The 22,228-nt window shown below is 46.0% G+C and overlaps 1 protein-coding gene across 1 annotated transcript in view; it reads right to left on the reverse strand.

Annotated features, from left to right (window-relative positions):
* The window catches only part of LOC306765671 (uncharacterized protein), a gene marked incomplete at both ends in the record, with an annotated part of 74,499 nt that overhangs the window by 28,197 nt on the left and 24,074 nt on the right, over positions 1–22,228 (reverse strand). Inside the window, 5 exons of the mRNA XM_079253155.1 lie at positions 11,532–11,693; positions 13,373–13,546; positions 16,075–16,245; positions 20,169–20,333; positions 20,429–22,217. Of these exons, the coding sequence (XP_079109281.1) occupies positions 11,532–11,693; positions 13,373–13,546; positions 16,075–16,245; positions 20,169–20,333; positions 20,429–22,217 (2,461 nt within the window). The remainder of the gene's footprint in view (positions 1–11,531; positions 11,694–13,372; positions 13,547–16,074; positions 16,246–20,168; positions 20,334–20,428; positions 22,218–22,228) is intronic.

Below are 22,228 nucleotides of genomic sequence, written 5' to 3' on the forward strand. Positions count from 1 at the left end.
CGTCTCCTCGCCGAGTTCCCCTCGCTTACTGTTCCTGCGTTCTCGGCTGCGGTGACTAAACATCCGGTTTTTGCACGTGCGCGCCGTTTGGATGCTGCCAAGTTGGCCATCGCTAAGGATGAGTTTGCCAACATGGAACGGCTGGGTATTGTGCGCCGCTCTGACAGTCCGTGGGCTTCACCCCTGCATATGGTCCCCAAAGCTGATGGTGGTTGGCGCCCATGTGGGGATTTTTGGCGCTTGAACAACGCTACGACCAATGACAGATACCCTGTACCCCACATTCAGGATTTTTCTGCACACCTTGCAGGAGCCTACATTTTCTCCAAAGTCGATTTGGTGCGCGGTTATCACCAGGTGCCGGTCCATCCTAATGACATCCCCAAGACGGCAGTGATAACTCCTTTTGGGCTCTTTGAGTTTTTGAGGATGCCGTTTGGCTTGAAGGGAGCAGCACAGACGTTCCAACGCCTGATGGATTCTGTGGTGCGGGACATGCCCTTCTTGTTCGTGTATGTGGACGACATTCTGGTGGCCAGTGCTTCTGAAGAGGAGCACTTGTCTCACCTTTGTCAACTTTTCAGACGCCTCAGTGACCATGGCCTGATTGTCAACCCTGCAAAGTGCCAGTTTGGACTGTCAGAGATTGATTTCTTGGGACACTGTGTGTCACAACTGGGTGCTGTGCCGCTTCCCACAAAGGTCAAAGCAGTTTCTGCTTTTCCACGCCCTTCTGCTGTGAAGCCCTTGCAGGAATTTTTGGGCATGGTGAATTTTTACAACCGTTTCATCCCTCAGGCGGCCCACATTATGCACCCTTTGTATGAGGCATTGTGCGGCAAGAAGGGTGACCAGGCTATGGAGTGGACCCCAGAGAGGTTACACGCCTTTGACGATGCCAAGAAGGCGCTTGCCAGCGCAGCTATGTTGGCACACCCTGATCCCGCTGCGCCTGTAGCTCTCACCACAGATGCATCGGACTATGCAGTTGGTGCGGTTTGTGAGCAGTGGGTGGAGGGGTCCTGGCAGCCACTGGCCTTTTTTAGTAAGAAGCTGAGGGACTCAGAGAGGAGGTACAGTGCCTTTGACAGAGAGCTGTTGGCCCTTTTCCTTGCGACATGTCATTTCCGGTTCCTGTTGGAGGGTCGTGATTTCACCGCTTTTGTGGACCACAAACCGCTTACTTTCGCCATGGCTAAAACCTCTGAGCCGTGGTCAGCACGGCAACAACGACACCTTTTGTCGATTTCTGAGTTTACTACTGACATTCGCCACGTGGCTGGGAAGGATAACTTGGTAGCTGACTGCCTGTTGCGTGCTCCCGTCACTGCTGTTCATTTGGGTGTTGACTATGCAGAGATGGCTGCCGACCAGCGGGTTGACTCGGAGGTTCAGGCATTTGGAACAGCTGACTCCAATTTGCGGTTGGAGGAGGTTGTTTTTCAAAGCTCTGGGGCAACCCTTCTTTGTGATGTCTCCACTGGGAGACCATGCCCCTTGGTCCCAGCTGCCTGGCGCCACAGGGTGTTTGATGTTGTTCATTCCTTGTCGCACCCTGGCGTGAAGGCTTCTGTTAAACTTGCGGGAGCCAAGTTTGTGTGGCCAGGCCTCAGGAAAGAGGTTAAGGCCTGGGCAGCCTCCTGTCTCCTGCCAGCGCGCTAAAGTACAGCGGCACGTGAAAGCCCCCCTGGACCCGTTTCTGGTTCCAGAGAGACGGTTTGACCACGTTCATGTGGACCTGGTTGGACCTTTTCCTCCATCCCAGGGTTTTACTCACCTGCTTATCATGGTGGACCGTACCTCGCGTTGGCCAGAGGCAGTACTACTTCATCTGATGTAGCCCGCGCGTTCATCTATGCATGGGTGTCCCGGTTTGGGGTGCCTTTAGACCTGACCTCAGACAGAGGGCCGCAGTTCACGTCCGAGCTGTGGACTGCTGTTGCACGGAGCTTGGGAGTCAAGCTTCACCGCACCACGGCATATCATCCACAGGCTAATGGACTGTATGAGCGGTTTCACCGTAGTATGAAGGCGGCCCTCCGTGCGTCTCTGATGGACAGTTTCTGGGTGGACAGATTGCCGTGGGTTTTGCTCGGCTTGCGCTCTGCTCCTAAAGAAGACCTGCACTCCTCTTCGGCGGAGTTGGTGCTTGGCCAGACCTTGAGGGTCCCTGGGGAGTTCTTTCCAACGACTCCTGGTTTAGGCCCTGACACGTTTCAGAGGTCAGCTCTCCATGAAGGGGTGAAGGTTTTTGCACCAGTAGCTGCTCACCACTGCCTTCCTCAGCCCTATGTGCTGAAGAACCTCATGTCGGCTAAGTATGTTTTTGTTCATCCCGATGCCCACCGTTCGCCCTTGCAGCCGCCTTATGATGGCCCTTTTTGGGTGTTGGAGGCTGGGCACAAGTATTTTTTGCTTGAGTTAGGGGCTCGTCAGGACCGGGTTTCGGTGGATCGTTTGAAGCCTGCATGTGTGCTCCAGGATGGCGAGGTGGAGCTGGCACGCCCAGTTTGTCGAGGCCGCCCGCCTACTCAAGCCCCACCACTGATACCTCCGCCTGTTCCTTCCCCTCTGCCTGAGCCAGTTCGGCGAAGTCGTTGTGGCAGATTAGTCAGGGTTCCCAGGAGGTATAAGTAATATGATGCCTTGTCATATGATGTGTATTGTTATTTATTTTTAATTATTATTGCTATTTTTCTTTTGTTTGTGGTGCAGTTCTTTCTGCTCTTGTGTGTTCTGGGGGGGGCTGTGTGGTGGTTAATATTTGGTCTCACACACAAGGAGCTATTATTGTGAAGGAGTTCCGGTTAAGAGGAGGAAGTTGCTGTTTTTTTGCCCGCCAAAAGCGTTTCTTGTTCTCTGGTTGAAAAAGGGAGGTGAAAGAAATAAAGCGCTAGACTCAACCTGATTCCGTCTCGCTTTTCACTATCTTCCACACAGGGGCTTACAAGGGACTCATAAGGACCGGGTGCCCTGCCCCCTCCATTTATTGGGTTGGAATTTTTTTTTTTTTTTCATCCTTTTTAAATTCATGTTTTAGCTTTAAGGAAGAGACTGAATAAACTCCTTTGTTTTTAAATTCCACTGTCATTCGTGTGTGTGTTGGTGTGGCCCGGGGATCAACTGAAAGTCACAACTTGTGACATATTAACAATATAATTCCTTCTCTTAGTGACTGTCATGCCCGCTGATATGCAGATGACACTATCCTGTATTGTACTTCTGACTCGATGGCCACAGAGAAACTCCAGCTTTCTTTTAATATTCTTCAGAAGACTCTCATCACCTTAAAGCTGGTTTTAAATGACAAAAAGACTAAATTGATGTTATTTTCCCGTTCCAGAAACATGGACGGCAGCAACACATTTTTATTTTTATCTAGCAGGGATGGCTCTCGCATTCAGCGAGTCACTGAATAGAAGTATGTCGGCCTCTGGAGAGATGAAAAATGAACCTTTAGGTACCATGTCAATGCTCTTGTCTCCGCTCTACGACCCTCTACGGCTTCCTGTATGGGAACAAATCATACCTATCCCTAACTGGCAGGAAGAAAACAGTTGCCTGTCTTTTTATCAGGGTTGGATTACGGCGACATCATCTACAGACATGCAGCAGCAACAACCCTCAAACCTCTGGACTCCATCTACCTCTCTGCTCTCAGATTTCTTACCGGGGAGAGCTATGACACCCACCACTGCCTCTTCTATCAGAAGGCTGGCTGCTCCTCTCTCAGTGACAGATGCAGGAAACACTGCTATTTTTTATTTTTAAGGCTCTGACTGGAAAACTGCCTCCATACATTTCATCCCTACCAGAGAGGAGCTGTGGGTTTGATCCCAGTCGTTCCAGTAGCCTGACCTCGTTAAAGTCCCGTTTGTTTGAGTTGGACCTTCTCTTTTAATGCTCCAGATACATGGAACACTTCAGTAATCTCTGGGACTGGAGATCATCCCACCTTTTATTGATTTTAGATGTTTCATGTCTGACTTTTTAAATTCATCATGGTATTGTTGTTGTGAAGTATTTTCATTAGTTTTATACAACCACGTCATTGATTTCAAACATTTATTTATGTTTATCTTTGTGAAGTCATCTGGATTTGTTTTGATTTTATTGTTCTGTGTTTATGATGTGTTGCTGTAAACTCGTCGTCCCTGTAAATGAGGGAAACCTCAGTGACTAACCAGTTCAAATAAAGGTTAATAAATAAGTGACAGCTTGTCATTTCTGGGAGCACATGTATAGAGAAGAAACTGACTGAACGGGGGTGAAGAGGGTCTGGTGTGAACGAGACGGGAGCTCATATGCAGGCTCTGAAATAATGGCACACATTGATGGAAAGATCAGTTAGCTGACAGGAATAAACCTGCAAACAGGTTAAGAGGATAAAGTAGTGACAGAAACATGATGGAAATACTTTAGAAGAAGGAATCTGAAGTGAAATGTGTCCAACAGGCAACAATACAGGCTGTGGAAATAAAAAGCAGCATGATGGACTGAGGCTGCAGCAGAGGCCGACCGATGGAAGAAAGGTTGGAGAAAAAACTCACTAATTCTGGAAAGAAGAGCAGAAAAACCAGATCACACATTTAGGAACTGATCAAGCTTTGATGGATCTTTCTGTCGGTGAGAAGCAGGAGCTTGTCATGCAGATAAAGCTTTTCATTCTATAGATTTTATAAAATAGAAAAAGTCACCCTCTCCCTGAGCCGTCACCTTATCGTGGTGGAGGGGTTTGTGCGTCCCGAAGATCCTAGCAGCTATGTTGTCGGGGGCTTTATGCCCCTGGTAGGGTCACCCATGGCAAACAGGTGTCTAGGGGAGGGACCAGACCAAGCACGGCTCATAGACCCCTATGACGATGACAAACCTGGACATAAATGTTCCCTTGCCCGGATGCGGGCTACCGGGACCCCCCTCTGGAGCCAGGCCTGGAGGCGGGGTACGAGAGCGAGCGTCTGGTGGTCGCCCATGGGGCCCGGTCGGGCTCAGCCCGAAAGGGTTACATGGGTCCCACCTCCCGTGGGCTCACCATCTGCGGGAGGAGCCGCAGGGGTCGGGTGCAGTGTGAGCTGGGCGGCAGCAAGGGGCGGGGACCCTGGCGGTCCGATCCCCGGCTGCAGAAGCTGGCTCTAGGGACGTGGAACGTCACCTCTCTGGTGGGGAAGGAGCCTGAGCTTGTGCGCGAGGTTGAGCGGTTGAGGCGCCGAGCAGGTGTGGGCATTCTCATCAGCCCCCAGCTTGGTGCCTGCACGTTGGGGTTTACCCCGGTGGATGAAAGGGTAGTTTCCCTCCGCCTCCGGGTGGGGGGACGGGTCCTGACTGTTGTCTGTGCTTATGCGCCGAACAGCAGTTCAGAGTACCCACCCTTTCTGGGGTCCTTGGAGGGAGTGCTGGAGGGTGCTCCTTCTGGGGACTCCATTGTTCTGCTGGGGGACTTCAATGCTCACGTGGGCAATGACAGTGAGACCTGGAGGGGAGTGATTGGGAGGCATGGTCCCCCCCCTCTGAACCCAAATGGTGTTTTGTTATTGGACTTCTGTGCTCGTCATGGATTGTCTATAACGAACACCATGTTCCAGCATAAGAGTGTCCATATGTACACCTGGCATCAGGATTCCCTGGGCCGCAGTTCAATGATCGACTTTGTAGTCGTATCGTCGGACCTGCGGCCACATGCCTTGGACACTCGGGTGAAGAGGGGGGCGGAGCTGTCAACTGATCACCACCTGGTGGTGAGTTGGCTCAGATGGTGGGGGAGGAAGCCGGTCAGAGCTGGCAGGCCCAAACGTGTTGTGAGGGTCTGCTGGGAACGTCTGGCTGAGTCCCCTGTCAGAGCGAGCTTCAACTCCCACCTTCAGCAGAGCTTCGAACATGTCCCGGGTGAGGCGGGGGACATTGAGTCCGAATGGGCTGTGTTCGGTGCCTCTATTGCTGAGGCGGCCAGCCGGAGCTGTGGCTGCAAGGTCGTTGGTGCCTGTCGTGGCGGTAATCCCAGGACTCGTTGGTGGACACCAGCAGTGAGGGATGCTGTCAAGCTGAAGAAGGAGTCCTATCGGGCCTTCTTGGCCTGTGGGACTCTGGAGGCAGCTGATGGGTACCGACGGGCTAAGCGGCATGCGGCTTCGGCCGTTGCCGAGGCAAAAACTCGGGCATGGGAGGAGTTTGGCGAGGCCATGGAGAAAGACTTCCGGACGGCTTCGAGGAGATTCTGGTCCACCATCCGGCGGCTCAGGGGGGGGAAGCAGTGCTCCATCAATACTGTGTACAGTGGAGATGGGGAGCTGCTGACCTCAACTCGGGACGTTGTGGGTCGGTGGAGGGAATACTTCGAAGACCTCCTCAATCCTACCAACACGGCTTCCCATGAGGGAGCAGAGCTGGTGGACTCAGGGGTGGACTCTCCTATCTCTGGGGCTGAAGTCGCTGAGGTGGTCAAAAAGCTCCTTGGCGGCAAGGCCCCGGGGGTGGATGAGATCCGCCCGGAGTTCCTTAAGGCTCTGGATGCTGTGGGGCTGTCCTGGCTGACACGCCTCTGCAGCATCGCGTGGACATCGGGGGCAGTACCGCTGGATTGGCAGACTGGGGTAGTGGTCCCCCTTTTTAAGAAGGGGGACCGGAGGGTGTGTTCCAATTACAGGGGAATCACACTCCTCAGCCTCCCTGGTAAGGTCTATTCAGGGGTCCTGGAGAGGAGGGTCCGCCGGATAGTCGAATCCCGGATTGAGGAGGAGCAGTGTGGTTTTCGTCCTGGTCGCGGAACAGTGGACCAGCTCTATGCCCTCTCTGGGGTCCTGGAGGGGGCATGGGAGTTTGCCCAACCAGTCTACATGTGCTTTGTGGACCTGGAGAAGGCATTCGACCGTGTCCCCCGGGGGCTCCTGTGGGGGGTACTCTGGGAGTATGGGGTACCGGACCCACTTGTACGAGCTGTCCGGTCCCTGTACGACAGGTGTCAGAGCTTGGTCCGCATTGCCGGTAGTAAGTCGGATTCGTTTCCGGTGAGGGTTGGACTCCGCCAAGGCTGCCCTTTATCACCGATTCTGTTCATAACTTATATGGACAGAATTTCTAGGCGCAGCCGAGGGGTTGAGGGGATCCGACTTGGTGGCCTCAGGATTGGGTCCCTGCTTTTTGCGGATGACGTGGTCCTGTTGGCTTCGTCTGGTCGTGATCTCCAGCTCTCGCTTGAGCGATTCGCGGCCGAGTGTGAAGCGGCTGGGATGGGAATCAGCACCTCAAAATCTGAGACCATGGTCCTCAGCCGGAATAGGGTGGATTGCCCTCTCTGGGTCGGGAGTCAGGTCCTGCCTCAAGTGGAGGAGTTTAAATATCTCGGGGTCTTGTTCACGAGTGAGGGAAGGATGGAGCGTGAGATCGACAGACGGATCGGTGCGGCGTCTGCAGTAATGCGGGCTCTGCGCCGGTCTGTCGTGGTGAAGAAGGAGCTGAGCCAGAAGGCGAAGCTCTCGATTTATCAGTCGATCTACGTTCCTACCCTCACCTATGGTCATGAGCTGTGGGTCGTGACCGAAAGAACGAGATCTCGTATACAGGCGGCTGAAATGAGTTTCCTCCGCAGGGTGGCCGGGCTCTCCCTTAGAGATAGGGTGAGGAGCTCAGTCATCCGGGAGGGGCTCAGAGTAGAGCCGCTGCTCCTCTGCATCGAGAGGAACCAGTTGAGGTGGCTCGGGCATCTGGTCAGGATGCCTCCTGGACCTCCCTGGTGAGGTGTTCCAGGCACATCCCTCTGGGAGGAGACCCCGGGGAAGACCCAGGACACGCTGGAGGGATTACATCTCTCGGCTGGCCTGGGAACGCCTCGGGATCCCCCCCGCAGAGTTGGCAAATGTGGCTGGGGAGAGGGAAGTCTGGGCTTCCCTGCTTAGGCTGCTGCCCCCGCGACCCGACCCCGGATAAGCGGCAGAAGATGGATGGATGGATGAGAAAAAGTCACGTTCAGAAGTTCATTTTTCTGACGGCCTCATTCACTGACAGTTTTTTTTAACTTGTCCAGCATGAAAGCAGCAGAATGATGGTCTGGCTGCTGTGTTCTGCTGAGCAAAGAGGAGCTTCATAGATATAAAGATCCCCTTCATCATTTAAGTTTTTATTTTATTAGTTTATGTAGAATAAATGTTGGTTTTACTGAGTTTCCATGGTACAGCTGGACCTGAGCGGAGAAGAAGACAGAACAAGGATAGAAAGAGAACAGAAAGGAAAGTAAACAGAAGACAAAGAGGAGACAGAAATACACCAGGAAGGAAACACTGCAATCCAATCACAGCTTCTAGACCATCTGCTGCACCTGTACAGAGACATAAAGGGCGTCTCATGGCCCCCCCAGGAAGACAAAGTCAGCAACTGAAGGAGCACCAGAGATGAACAAAGTGGAAAAATGGATTTCAACTAAAAGCAGAAACACACACACAGAAGTAAATGAAGGGAAAATGTGTGTTAGTGAGTAAACCTGCAGGACGACTCAGTGACTGTGTCACATGCAGAACACACGGAGTGAAACGTGTTCGCACAAGAGTCATCATGCCAATGATGAATGCCACAGGTAGGGGGCCCACACAGCGCCCACAGAGGACTGGGACCCCCAGCTGACCACCCAGCGGGGGCCAGTCCACACCCCGGTGCACCAGTAGACTGGTCAGTGACACAGTTTTAACGTCTCTCTTCACATCTACGTGCGTTGCCAACTTTCAGAAGTGAACATAAGGGACGGCCACCACAGCTCCTCGGGGCCATGACCACCACGGCCCCCCTCCCACAGCAGTGCTGGCTTTTATGTTGTGTCTATAAAGTGCTGTTAATTAGGCTCCATAAAGCCGTAATAACATGCTTCCATATTTAATATATAACAGGGAAATATAGAAGAAAAAACTGCAGAATCAGTGAAGCTGGTTACTGAGAAGCTGCATGATGGAGCATTTGGCAGCAGCTAGGGATGCACTGATCCACTTTTTGGGAGTTCCGATCCGATACCGATATCTGAACTTTGAATATTTACCGATACCAGATGTGTTTATGTCAACATTATTGTGACTATGGTTATTACTGCTGTTATAACTGTGTAAGATTTCATTAGCTTGTAATAAATGACCCATCCTTTCTGAAGTTACCTCACCAATACAAATATAATAACATTACAGGTCTCACAGTTTCAACAAGTTTTATTCTGATTCGACACATTTTACCTAAATACAACTATAAATGTGTGGTTTTGAAACAAAGATCCAGCTTTTAGTGCCGTGTTCCTCATCGCATGCGGCTCACTGACTCGTGAAGCAGCCGCTGGCTTTCTGAAAATGCATCTAAACAAGTCATAATGATCCTCAACGCTGCAGTTCTCTCCACAAACAAGAGCTGCAGGCTGTTTGCAGAAACTTTGCTGTCCTAACAGCCCTAACTGACCCTGTCAGAGTTGCCAGTTCTGGCTGATTTCAGCTGCAGCGAACTCCACCAAAGAGCTGCTCCGTCGGTAGCTCCGTATATATAATGAAAAAGAAACGTCCACATTCTGGAGGCATTATTGTATTTTCACCACATACTGTTACATAAGAATACCATTACTCCGTGCAACATTTAGGATAACCATTCCTTGCTAAAAAGCTGAATGTTACCGATTTGGCAACATAGCAGGATACGTAGCGTGGGAACGCTGTTTGTCTGGGGGGGGTGTGGCGGTTCTCCTTTTGTCTTAGTTTATTGAGTGCAGCTCTTGTTGAATTAATAGTGAGGATCACTGTTTCAGTGGAACAAAAAATGTCACATTTTAACATTGAAGGCATTTATTTCTTTTAAAACACGTCTGGAACATGTCATCAAACACATCTGTGCTAGCTTGATACTGGTACCGATACAGATACCAGTATCGGTTGTGGTATCGGCACACTTTTATTAATACCAGGTACGAGTACACACGCTTGGTATTGAGGGATGCACCAATACCAATACTGGTACTGGTATCGGTGCATCCCTAGCAGCAGCAGCAACTAAAGCAGGTCTGCTTGTGTGGAGGGAGCAACAATGAACATTTAAACTAGAAAACAAACAAACTGAGAACTTAATGAAACTATTAAAATGAAAGTTCTATTAAAAATAGAAAAGTTTTCTCTGAACAGCATTTATTTATTAACTGTTAATCCATGAGTCTGACTTATAGTTAAAATGGACATATATAATATTTAGATGGGTGAAAACTACTGTATATTAAATAAATGATCATTTAATCAACTGTAAAAACTCAACATGGTAAACAATCAAAGCACAACAGTCTCCTGCAGCAGCTCCACCATGTTCTGACATCTTCTGCTAAAAGGACATCATGTCCCACACTGGATCAGTCAGAACCGGGTCACTTCTGTGTTCTTACGTGTCTGCAGCGTTGCCTTCCTGATGCATGATGTGTGACATCAGACAGCCCACCATGCGCCATGCAAACACTCGCTGACACATTTTACACTTTGTCCTGTAACCGTCTCCACTGACGCTGTCCAGCTAATGAAAGCGTCTTGGCTTTGGAGGACGTGGTGGCGTATCGGTGCAGAGGACATCTTTAAAAGGCGCCGGTGTTGTGAGCAGCATAGACATAATATATTGTAGACGCTGCATTAGCTACTGGAGAGGGAGAAATGCAGCCACCATATTGGACCGGAAGCTAATCTGATAGCATTCCTAGCTAGCAGCCAAACAAGAAGATGGCAGAGTATTGTGCAGCATATTCCTGTTCCAGTCTGCAGACTGGTGGAAACAGGGCAGGTGGGATTACTTTGAAGTAAGTTTTCTGAGTAAGTAAGATTTTGTATTCTACATTAGTGTGTGACTGATAGCCGTCACATGTAATGTAATAAACACATGCAGGTGGAACCTCAGTCGTTCCAGGAAACACTGATGCAGTAAGAGCAGCCGGGACTCTGCTCACAGCGTCACAACATCTATTAACTGGATGGAACTAATAGTTAAGGTGGAGTGCTGCTACACCTGAGCAAAGGTTTTCCGTTGGAGACTCAGCTTCAGATTAAATGTAACGGTATGTAGGCATGTAGATATTTATTTAGTCCAGGCGTTTTTTTTTTCTTTTTTCCTTCACAAGCAGATGGAGAAGCTTCATTCAGCTTCTATGCTCCACATGTCTGGAAGAAACTCCCAGAAAGCCTCAGATCAGCTGGAACATCCAGGTGAAAGACCCTCCTGTTCTCAGCTGCATTTCTAGATTTCTTATTTAAAAGTCCAAATCTGCTGTTTTATTAGAAACTTGATTTTATTTTAAACTTGATAATGTTTAATAGTTTCTATCTGATGTTCTTTCTCCTTCCTTTCTCTCTTGTTCCTTGCTCCTGCAGATGTTCTTCTTCAAGACCATCTATGGATATTTTATGTTTCTGCTGTGAGTAGAAGGAAAAAACAAATTCTGTGTGTAATAGTTCATCTAACACTCCATCTGACTGAGTGAAGGACAGAGAAACATGTACAGATCTTCCTCCTGTATCAGACATGGTGTGGCTGCAGCAGCCTCTCCATACCCGAGTCTGTGTGGATCCTTCAGTGCAGCCATCAGCAGCTTCACTCCTGACTCTCCTGGATGGTTGTAGCTCAGGTCCAGATGTTTCAGATGGGATGGGTTAGAGGTCAGAGCCGAGGCCAGAGAAGCACAGCCTTCCTCTGTTATCAGACATCCTGACAGGCTGCAGAAAACATGAACTAAAATAATACCTTCATCTAAACCATCCACCTGTATCTTAGACCCTCTCCCAACGAGCCTCTTTAAGGACATTTTCCCTTTAGTTGATACATCACTATTAAATCTTATCAATATGTCTTTAGTGACAGGATATGTACCACAATCATTTAAAACTGCTGTAATCAAGTCTTTACTTAAGAAGCAATCTCTGGATCCAGAGGTGATAGCAAATTATAGACCTATATCTAATCTCCCGTTGATGTCCAAAATTCTGGAGAAAATAGTTTCAGCTCAGCTACATGCCCACCTGAGCAGAAATAATTTCCAGTTCCAAGAGTTCCAGTCAGGATTTAGAGCTCATCACAGCACTGAGACGACATTGGTGAAAGTTACTAATGACCGTCTTATGACCTCAGACAAAGGACTTCTGTCCGTACTTATCTTGCTTGATCTTAGTGCTGCATTTGATACAGTCGATCATAACATTCTGTTACAAAGACTAGAACAGGTGGTTGGAATTACAGGTACAGCGTTAATCTTGTTTAAACCACATTTATCTGATAGACTTCAGTTTGTTCATGGAAATGACAAGTCCTCCTCACAAACTACAGTAAGTCATGGAGTTCCTCAAGGTTCTGGACTTGGACCAATACTCTTCACGCTATTTATGCTCCCTTGAGGCAACATTATTAGACAGCATGGAATAAACTGTCATTGTTATGGAGATGATACTCAGATATACTTATCCTGTACCAAGCGGAGTACTTCGTACGCAGACTGCAGGCTTACTTGTGGTTCTTAGAGTCTCAAAGAACCGAGCAGGAGGCAGAGCCTTTGGTTATCAGGCCCCTCTCTTATGGAATAAGCTCCCAGTTAGTGTTAGGGAAGCAGACACCCTCCCCACCTTTAAGACTTGGCTGAAGACTTATCTTTTTGATAAGTCCTATCGCTAGTGATGGTTAGCATCCCTTAGTTATGCTGCTATAGGTTTAGACTGCTGAGGGACATTTCCTGATACACTGAGCTTCTTTCTCTTTATCTCTCTCTATCTATCCCCCCCCCCAATAACAGTGTTGCATCATTAACATGTATGTCTCCCGTCTCAGCAGGTCTCCTTGGCCGGGAGTAGCAGTTCCTGTTGTCTGTTGTCTTTCTGTCCTCTTCCCCCCACACAGCAGAGGCAGATGGCTGCCTGTCCTTGAGCCGGGTTCTGCCGGAGGTTTCCTTCCTGTTAAAAGGGAGTTTTTTCCTTCCCACTGTCGCCAGTGTGCTTGCTCAGGATGGGAGATTGAGTTGGACTCAACTCAATCTGTTGGTTTCCTTATATAGGCTGTTATGAATTGGCTTTCATTATGTTTTCTTTTTCCTGTCTGTAAAGCATCTTGAGATGGCATTGCTGTGATTTGACGCTATATAAATAAAGTTGAATTAAATTTAATTGAATTGAATTTAACAGAAAACACAAAAACCTAGAGAGACTTGCAGTGAAAGTAAAGCTGAATGAAGAACTGGACCCGTCTCTCATTGTTCCCTTTGTGTTGCTGCTTATTGTGGAGTGTTGTGGTTTTTGTACTGCAATGACACTTCAGGGCCACCGTAGATATTCATACAAACAGCTTCTGCAGGTATCATGTTAGTCATGAATAAAAACTCCTTTAAACACTCAGTGTGATGAATCCTGACCTGAGAGTTTCCAGTTTGCAGTTTGGACTCTTCAGTCCACCAAACAACTTCTTCACTCCTGAATCCTGCAGGTTGTTGTTACTCAGGTCCAGTTCTGTCAGACTGGAGGACTGGGAGCTGAGAACTGAGGACAGATCTTCACAGCTTCTCTCTGAGAGACCACACACACTCAGCCTGGAGAGAAAGTTTCAGAGAAAAATGCAAATAAGACATGTGAGAAGAAGATGACAAGATCAGGACTCATGTTGAACGTCTCCTCAAAGATCACCTGTAGAGAAAATCAGGTTGAACTCTGCAGAGTTTCATTGTGGTTTTACTGTTTAGGATCTTAAATGTTTCACTGTTTTGTTTTAAATCTGGTACATAAATAAATCTATTTTTTTTTTACTTTTTTTCAAGTACAATGAAAAAACAAAATAAAGAAACAGACATAGGAGGTGAATATGAACCAAAACAAACTGACATCAGTGTGCTGTCCTCACAACACGTGACTATGTGAAGCTAGACAGGCAGCGAACAAAGCAGCAAATATAAAGTTCTCCACACAAGGCTTGCTTTTCTTGTTATCACTGAAGATCTTTATGAACTATTATATTTGCATTTCCATTTTTATAACTGAAACATACAGAAAAGAAAAAACTAATTACCAGCTAATACACACATCCTAATGCCACAGTTGAAGTTGGTTGGCCTAGCTTAAGCATAACGTGCATATCACATTGAGTATCACATTACCAACACATTTTAAACAACGACAATAATACCAACGCATATGTCAGTGTTCTCTCAACACAACAATACTCACAAAGACTAAAGTTTTTCCAAGACACAAGCGTGTAAGGACACATTTAGTGTTCATGAGCTGCTTCTTCACTTGTGTTGTCCGAGGCGAGATACGTCAAAGAACTATTCTATGTAAGAACGCTCACTCGCTCAGGTAACTGCACGTTCCATATCACAAAGATTACTGCCTTACAGATGTCTCACGCTGATTAGTTTTTAATCTTAACATATTTAATCCTTTTATCATTGAACTTACTCTTCATATTTATTAACTATGAACTCTTGTTTTTACCTTTTTTATGTACATCATTAACAATATGAAATTACTCCTGTCTTTGGCCAAAAGACATGACAATAAGACTTTTGCTGCTTCAGAGTCTCAGTTTCCATGGAGACCAAACTATGTAGAAATAATGGTAAAGCCTTCCACAGTGTGGCTGCAACAGTCATACTGTTAAAATACTTCTTTTCTTTCCATAACTGGATGTTTGTGTTCTTGTTCTGCACCAAGTAAACAATTCCATCTTTAAGTTTGGTTTTTGTCTGGATTTTACTTGGTAAAAGCTTTTTTACAAGCTGTGTGTGATATTATTGTAAGACTGACAGGCTCTGCATCTTTTTCTTTTGATATTTTCCTTCAGTTTTTACAGGATAATTTGTGGAGACGTCTTCAAATAAACCAGCAGCAAGAAAGCTACTTGTGTCTGCCTGTACTTCCAGGGACTTATAGTGGGGGCTTCTGCCTGGAAAGACAGGTCTTGTCAAGTCCTGGAATAAGTATAAAGGAGCATTAAAAGATCAGATGAGGTCTGACTTTGGCAGCATGTTGAGGCTGAAGCAACTGAGTCATATATAGAGAAGACTGACCAAGTAATGATCTGAAGACTTTTGTCTGCAAATAAGCCCAAATTCTCCCACTAGGATGGTATTTGTAGGAGCCATAAATGTAGTTTAGACGGGGAATCATCACTGGGTGGATGGTTGGTGTTACATGGTTGTCATGGTGATGTGGAGTGGGGTCACATGGATGGGAACCAGTGTAAATCTAAACCAGTGTTTCCAGTCCTGCTCCTCCAGTTCCACTGCCCTGCATGTTTTAGAGGCAGCCCTACTTTAACACACCTGAATGAAATGAACGGCTCATTTACAGGCTGCAAAGAACTTGATGAGGAAGTTGAGGAATCTGAATCAGGTGTGTTGGAGTAGGAACACGTCTAAGACATGCAGGGCAGTGGTACTGGAGGACCAGGACTGACAAACACTGGACTAAACTATTGTAGATGTTATTTTAGGATTTTCTACACTGCTGGTCCTGAGAACACATTTAGTTTCATGTTTACATGCAAATGAGTGTGAAAGGAACCTTGAAACGTGGACGTTGAGCCTTGTCTGCCTGGAGGACTGGGATCTGAGAACTGAAGACAGAACCTCAACCCCTTCACCTGAGAGGACACAGCTGCTCAGTCTGAAAATGAAGAAGATTTGTCTTAAAATGATGCCACATTAAATGCTGATGATGAGCTGAGAGACTCATGCAACAAAGAAAAATGATGAAAATTTCTTCTGGGAGGAAAAAACAGGAACATGAAGCCAAACACTCATCTATTCTTTTCTTCATATATAAGACTAATATTGCTTTAAGTTTATTCCAGAGACCAGCCAACATTTTGGGCTTTGTGTAGTATTTCCTTTAAATGAATAAGTGTTGATATGTTGGACTTGTTCTGTCCATCTTCCAGTCGGTTAGTAGCTACATGAGCTAAATCAGGTAAGGCTGAATGAACTGACATAACAAGAACCTTTTTCATGCTAATGTGTTCATCTGGAGAAATTCCATTCTGTTTATTTCTAAATAGTCCAGAAATGTTTCACATTATTGGATCACAAAGACTTTATGAAGCTGAAGAAGTAAAACCAACCTGAGAGTTTCCAGGTTACAATGTGGACTCTGCAGACCAGCAGACAGCTGCTTCATTTCCAAGTCCTGGATGTTCAGGTCCAGGTCCAGTTCCTTCAGTCTGGAGGACTGGGAGCTGAGAACTGAGGACAGAGCTGAACATCCTCCATCTGAGAGGGAACGTCCAGTCAGTCTGAAGAGAAGGAATTGAACAAAACATTTGTGTTAAATTTCTGTCACATTTAATGATAATGAACAACTAAGATACATTCCTTTAAAAAAGAAAAAAGTTCTGTAAAGGCAGAATATCTGCTGAACTTCTAATGAGGAGCTGTGAAAAGTTTCACTGTTTTTACTTTATCCAGAAGGTTTTATTGGACTGAGTCAAGTTTTTTGTCGAAATTGTGCAAATTTCTCCCATCAGCTACAAATATCTCACAATCAGCAAACATTTTTCATTTGATCAATAATCAATAATACATCTTCAGTTTACCATGGAATGATAAAGTGTATAAAGGTACAGCTGGTTTCACAACAACCACACGTGTAAAGTTATAATTATATACAGATAGATATGATCTCACCTGTTTCCATGTTCAGTATTTTCAGTTTTCATGTAACTAAAACATTCTTCTCTGCTATATTCTATTGAAATGATACTTTATGTTGTTTCGCTACTTTCTTCTGTTTTATTTGATGGGTTTTTATCTGCGTTAAAGAGCTTCAGACTGAAATCACAGATGAGGGTCATTGTGGTCGGATTCTCGATGCAACGCTGGAATATTTTCTTGGTTCCCCTCTGAATTTATCCCACCACCTTTCCTTTACTCCATCATGTTTTCCATCAGGGAAAAGGAAAATAACCTGGACTAAACCATTGGAGGTCATTCTGTTTACTATCTGACTGCAACACTGGATGGAAACAAGGTGATAAAGCAGCAGGACCAGAGCCATGGTTCACCCAAAGCTGAAGATAAAGTAGAACATCTTTATTTCCTGCATCATGTGATTTTATCGTCGACCATTTTAACAACAAATTAAAGTCGGCAATTAACTCAGCAGCTCCAGTTAAAACAAAACTAACAATCCATCAGGATATTTTAAAGAAACAACTTAAAATTTATCATAACAAAATCAAACTGGAAAGAAAACTATTTTTCAAACCTCATCACAGACAACAAAAATAATCAAAATTTCTTTTTAAAACCATTGATATTTTAATGAACACAGATAGCAACAAGTCCTCCATGCAGCCATCAGACGCTGCATGTGAGGACTTTGCAGACCACTTCAGAAGTAAGATCAATGCTATTAGATCCAATCTTTTATCTCAGCATAATGTTGATTTTAATCGATCTGAAGCATTGTTGTTATCTGAGGAAACACTGGAGAGTTTTGTTCTGGTTGATGCACAGATGCTTGGTCGAGTTTTCTCCCAGCTAAATCCAACAACCTGCCTTTTAGACCCGATTCCCACATCGCTTTTAAAAACTTTTTATGGTTTCTTTGAGTGTGAGCTTTTAGACATAGTAAACTACTCTCTTCAGATGGGTGTCTTCCCTTCTGCTTTTAAAACGGCGGTGGTAAGGCTCCTTCTGAAGAAGAGTGGCTTAGATCCAAACATGGTTGATAATTTACCGACCTGTATCCAACTTACCGTTTTTAAGTAAAATAATAGAAAAAGTTGTTTTTACTCAATTACACAAGTTTTTGAATAAACACAACATTTTAGAAAAATATCAATCTGGTTTTAGGACGAACCACAGTACGGAGACGGCCCTCTTAAAAATTGTTAGTGACTTTATATTTAGCCTGGACTCACAGAAACCTTCTCTTCTTGTTCTACTGGATCTGAGTGCCGCATTCGATACAGTAGATCATCAGATTTTATTGAACAGGCTCAGAAGTCTGGTGGGCCTCTCAGGGATCGCTCTTAAGTGGTTTCATTCCTACCTCTCGGATCGACAATTTTTTGTAAGTATGGATACATGCTCCTCACGAACCTATGAAATAAAATGTGGGGTTCCCCAAGGATCAATTTTAGGCCCGTTACTTTTTAACCTGTATATGTTACCACTTGGGGATGTCATCAGGAGACACGGCGTTGATTTTCACAGCTATGCCGATGATACACAGCTTTACATCGCTGTGTCCCCTGATGACTTAGAGCAGGGGTGTCCAAAGTCGGTCCTCGAGGGCCGCTGTCCTGCAGGTTTCCCATGTATTCTTGTTCCAACACATCTAGCTTCCACTAAATGGATCAAACAGCCAATGACGTGCACAACTGATTAAGCTCTACTACTAATTAATTTGAATCAGGTGTGTCTGAGCAGGGATACATAGAAAACCTGCAGGATTCTGGCCCTCGAGGACCGGAGCTGGACACCTCTGACTTAGAGCCACTAAATGTTCTTTTAAATTGTTTTTCAGATATAAAGTCATGGATGGCAGCAAACTTTTTACAGCTCAACCAGGACAAAACTGAAGTTTTAATTATCGGTCCTGATGGCAAGAGAGAGATCCTTTTATCAAAATTGCAACATTTTAATCCCTCCCAGTGTGTGAGAAATCTGGGTGTTGTTCTTGACTCTGAGCTGGATTTTATTCCACACATAAAAAATGTAACAAAAACAGGTTTTTATCATCTAAAAAATATTGCCAGAGTCGCCCATTTCTCTCTCTTGCCAGCACAGAGGTGCTGATGCTTTTATTTCCAGTAGATTAGATTACTGTAACGTCCTGCTCTCTGGTCTTCCTAAAAAGTCTCTTTCCAGCCTACAATTACTACAGAATTCAGCGGCACGAGTTCTGAAGAGGACCAGATGGCGGGAACACGTTACACCAGTTTTAAAATCGCTGCATTGGCTTCCTGTGCGCTTCAGGATTGATTTTAAGATTCTTTTACTTGTTTTTTAAATGTCTTAATGGTCTTGGGCCTTCTTATTTATCCGACCTTCTTTTTAATTATGAGCCTTCGCGGACCCTGAGGTCCTCTGGTACCGGCCTTTTAGTGGTTCCTAAAGTCAGAACTAAGACATACGGTGAGACCTCTTTCCATTGTTATGGTCCTGGACTGTGGACCAGCCTGCCAGAGAGCCTCAGGGCCGCGGAGACTGTTGATGTTTTTAAGAAGAGGCTCAAGACACACCTTTTTAGCTTAGCATTTAACTGAATTTTATTTTACTTTATTTACTTATCTTCATTTACTTCATTTATTAATTTATTTATTTTTAAATTGTTTTATTAGATTTCTTATTTTTAATACATTATTGTGAAGTCCTTCTATATAAATATGTATATTTTCTTTTATTGTTGCTCTTATTTCTTACTGCTTCTTAAGGTTATTCATCTTCTGGTTTTAACTCCAGTGTTTTCCTCATGGGGATCCAGCACGCTGGGGGCCCTGCCTGTTTGGTCTGGGGGCTGTTGTCATGGCGACCGCTGCTGTTTGGGTGGTGCGGGGTCCAGCACTGCAGCTTCCCGGCTGCGGGGTGGCCCCGTTGCTGCCTGGGAGTTGTGCGGTTGCTGTGGCAACTATGAGCATACAGGGGACTGGCTCCTGGTGTGGATGGATCCCGAGGTATTGTCTCCTCAAATCAGCATCAAGTCAGAATTTTTATCACTTACTTAATGTTTTTAGTTGTTTTATTAACCAGAATTCAGTTAAAGAGACAGTATTCAGGGAATGATGTTTTTCAGGGAATGTGGGTGTGTGTGTGTGGGTGGGTGTGGGGGGTTCTTTGCTCTATGTCCTTGTGTGTGTGTGTGTGTGTGTGTGTGTGTGTGAGTGTGTGGAAAGAGCTTGTGTCTATTATTTTTAAATGCCTTTTATCCACTGTTTGTTTTATTCCTTTTGACCTGATTTTATCCTGTAAAGCACTTTGTGTTGCCCGTGGCATGAAAAGTGCTCAAGAAGTAAAGTTTGATTTGATTTGATTTGATATTTAACTAAAGGCTCATTTATTCCTTTAAGTCCTAAATAAAACAAATGTTTCTTTCATGTTGCATGATGTGTTACTCTGCACATATTTCATTCACAATATTTCAAAGTAGTTTTGAAAATGTTCCAGATTGTTGCATCACAGAGAAAACCATGAGAGCAGCAGAGAAACTGACCTGAGACGTTCCAGGTTACAATGTGGACTCTGCAGACCATCACACAGCTTCTTCATTCCTGAGTCCTGGATGCTCAGGTCCAGTTCCTTCAGTCTGGAGGACTGGGAGCTGAGAACTGAGGACAGAGCTGAACATCCTTCATCTGAGAGGGAACAGCTGCTCAGTCTGGAGAGGAAATAGACCAGCAGTAATGTGTTCCATGATGTCCATTAAAAGCAGCATCAGTATGTTTCTCCACATCCTGCTATATATGTACTTACAGAGCTTTGTTGGAGGCTTTGACCACTGGCAGCAGCCTCAGAAGAACCTCCTCTGAAGGAGAGTATTTCTGCAGGTCAAACACATCCAGATCTTCTTCTGATGACAGTAAGATGAAGATCAGAGCTGACCACTGAGCAGGAGACAGTTTATCTGTGGAGAGACGTCCTGATCTCAGGGACTGTTGGACCTCCTCCACTAGAGAACCATCATTCAGTTCATTCAGACAGTGGAACAGATTGATGCTTCTCTCTGCAGACACATTCTCACTGAGCTTCTTCTTGATGTACTGAACTGTTTCCTGATTGGTCTGTGAGCTCCTTCCTGTCTGTGTCATCAGGCCTCGTAGGAGTCTCTGATTGGTCTCCAGTGAAAGACCCAGGAGGAAGCGGAGGAACAAGTCCAGGTGTCCATTTGGACTCTGTAAGGCCTCGTCTACAGCACTCTGATGGAGATCTTTTACATCATCTCTGAATAATTTAAACCACTTCTGTCTGAACAGATTGACTCCAGACTTGATGAAGGTCCGACGGACATGAAGAGCAGCCAGAAACTCCTGAAGACTCAGATGGATGAAGCTGAACACCTTCTCTTCCTGCTGGTACAGTCCTTTCTCCTCTTTAAAGATCTGTGTGAACACTCCTGAGTACACCGAGGCTTCTGTGATATCGATGCCACACTCTTTCAGGTCTTCTTCATAGAAGATCAGGTTTCCTTTCTGCAGCTGATCAAAAGCCAGTTTTCCCAGAGACTCAATCATCTTCCTGCTCTCTGGACTCCAGACTGGATCTGTCTCAGCTCCTCCATCATACTTGACCTTCTTGACTTTGGTCTGAACCAGCAGGAAGCGGGTGTACATCTCAGTCAGGGTCTTGGGCAGCTCTCCTCCCTCTCTGGTTTTCAGCTCATCCTCCAGAACTGTAGCAAGGATCCAGCAGAAGACCGGGATGTGGCACATGATGTGGAGGCTTCGTGATGTCTTCATGTGGGAGATGATCCTGCTGGCCTGCTCCTCATCTCTGAACCTCTTCCTGAAGTACTCCTCCTTCTGTGGGTCAGTGAACCCTCTGACCTCTGTCGCCATGCCAACACAGTCAGGAGGGATCTGATTGGCTGCTGCAGGTCGTGTGGTTATCCAGAGGCGAGCAGATGGAAGCAGTTTCCCCCTGATGAGGTTAGTCAGCAGCACATCCACTGAGGTGGACTCTGTAACATCAGTCAGGATCTCATTGTTGTGGAAGTCCAGAGGAAGTCGACACTCATCCAGACCGTCAAAGATGAAGACGACCTGGAAGTCTTCAAAGCTGCAGATTCCTGCTTCTTTAGTTTCAGTAAAGAAGTGATGAACAAGTCCCACCAAGCTGAACTTTCTCTCTTTCAGCACATTCAGCTCTCTGAAAGTCAGTGGAAATGTCAACTGGATGTCCTGGTTGGCTTCGTCTTCAGCCCAGTCCAGAGTGAACTTCTGTGTTAAGACAGTTTTCCCGATGCCAGCCACTCCCTTTGTCATCACTGTTCTGATTGGTTCATCTCTTCCAGGTGGGGGTTTAAACATGTCTTCTAGTCTGATGGTTGTTTCTGGTCTGTCTGCTTTCCTGGATGCTGCTTCAATCTGTCTGACCTCATGTTCATCACTGACCTCTGCAGCCCCTCCCTCTGTGATGTAGAGCTCTGTGTAGATCTCATTCAGAAGGGTTTGCTTTCCTGCTTTAGCGATCCCCTCAAACACACACTGGAACTTCTTCTTCAGAGAAGATTTTAGTTTCCGGCCACAAACTGAAGCCAGAAGTTCTGAATGAAAA

Source organism: Telmatherina bonti, assembly GCF_933228915.1.
Source record: "Telmatherina bonti genome assembly, chromosome: 14".
Classification (NCBI taxonomy): domain Eukaryota; kingdom Metazoa; phylum Chordata; class Actinopteri; order Atheriniformes; family Telmatherinidae; genus Telmatherina; species Telmatherina bonti.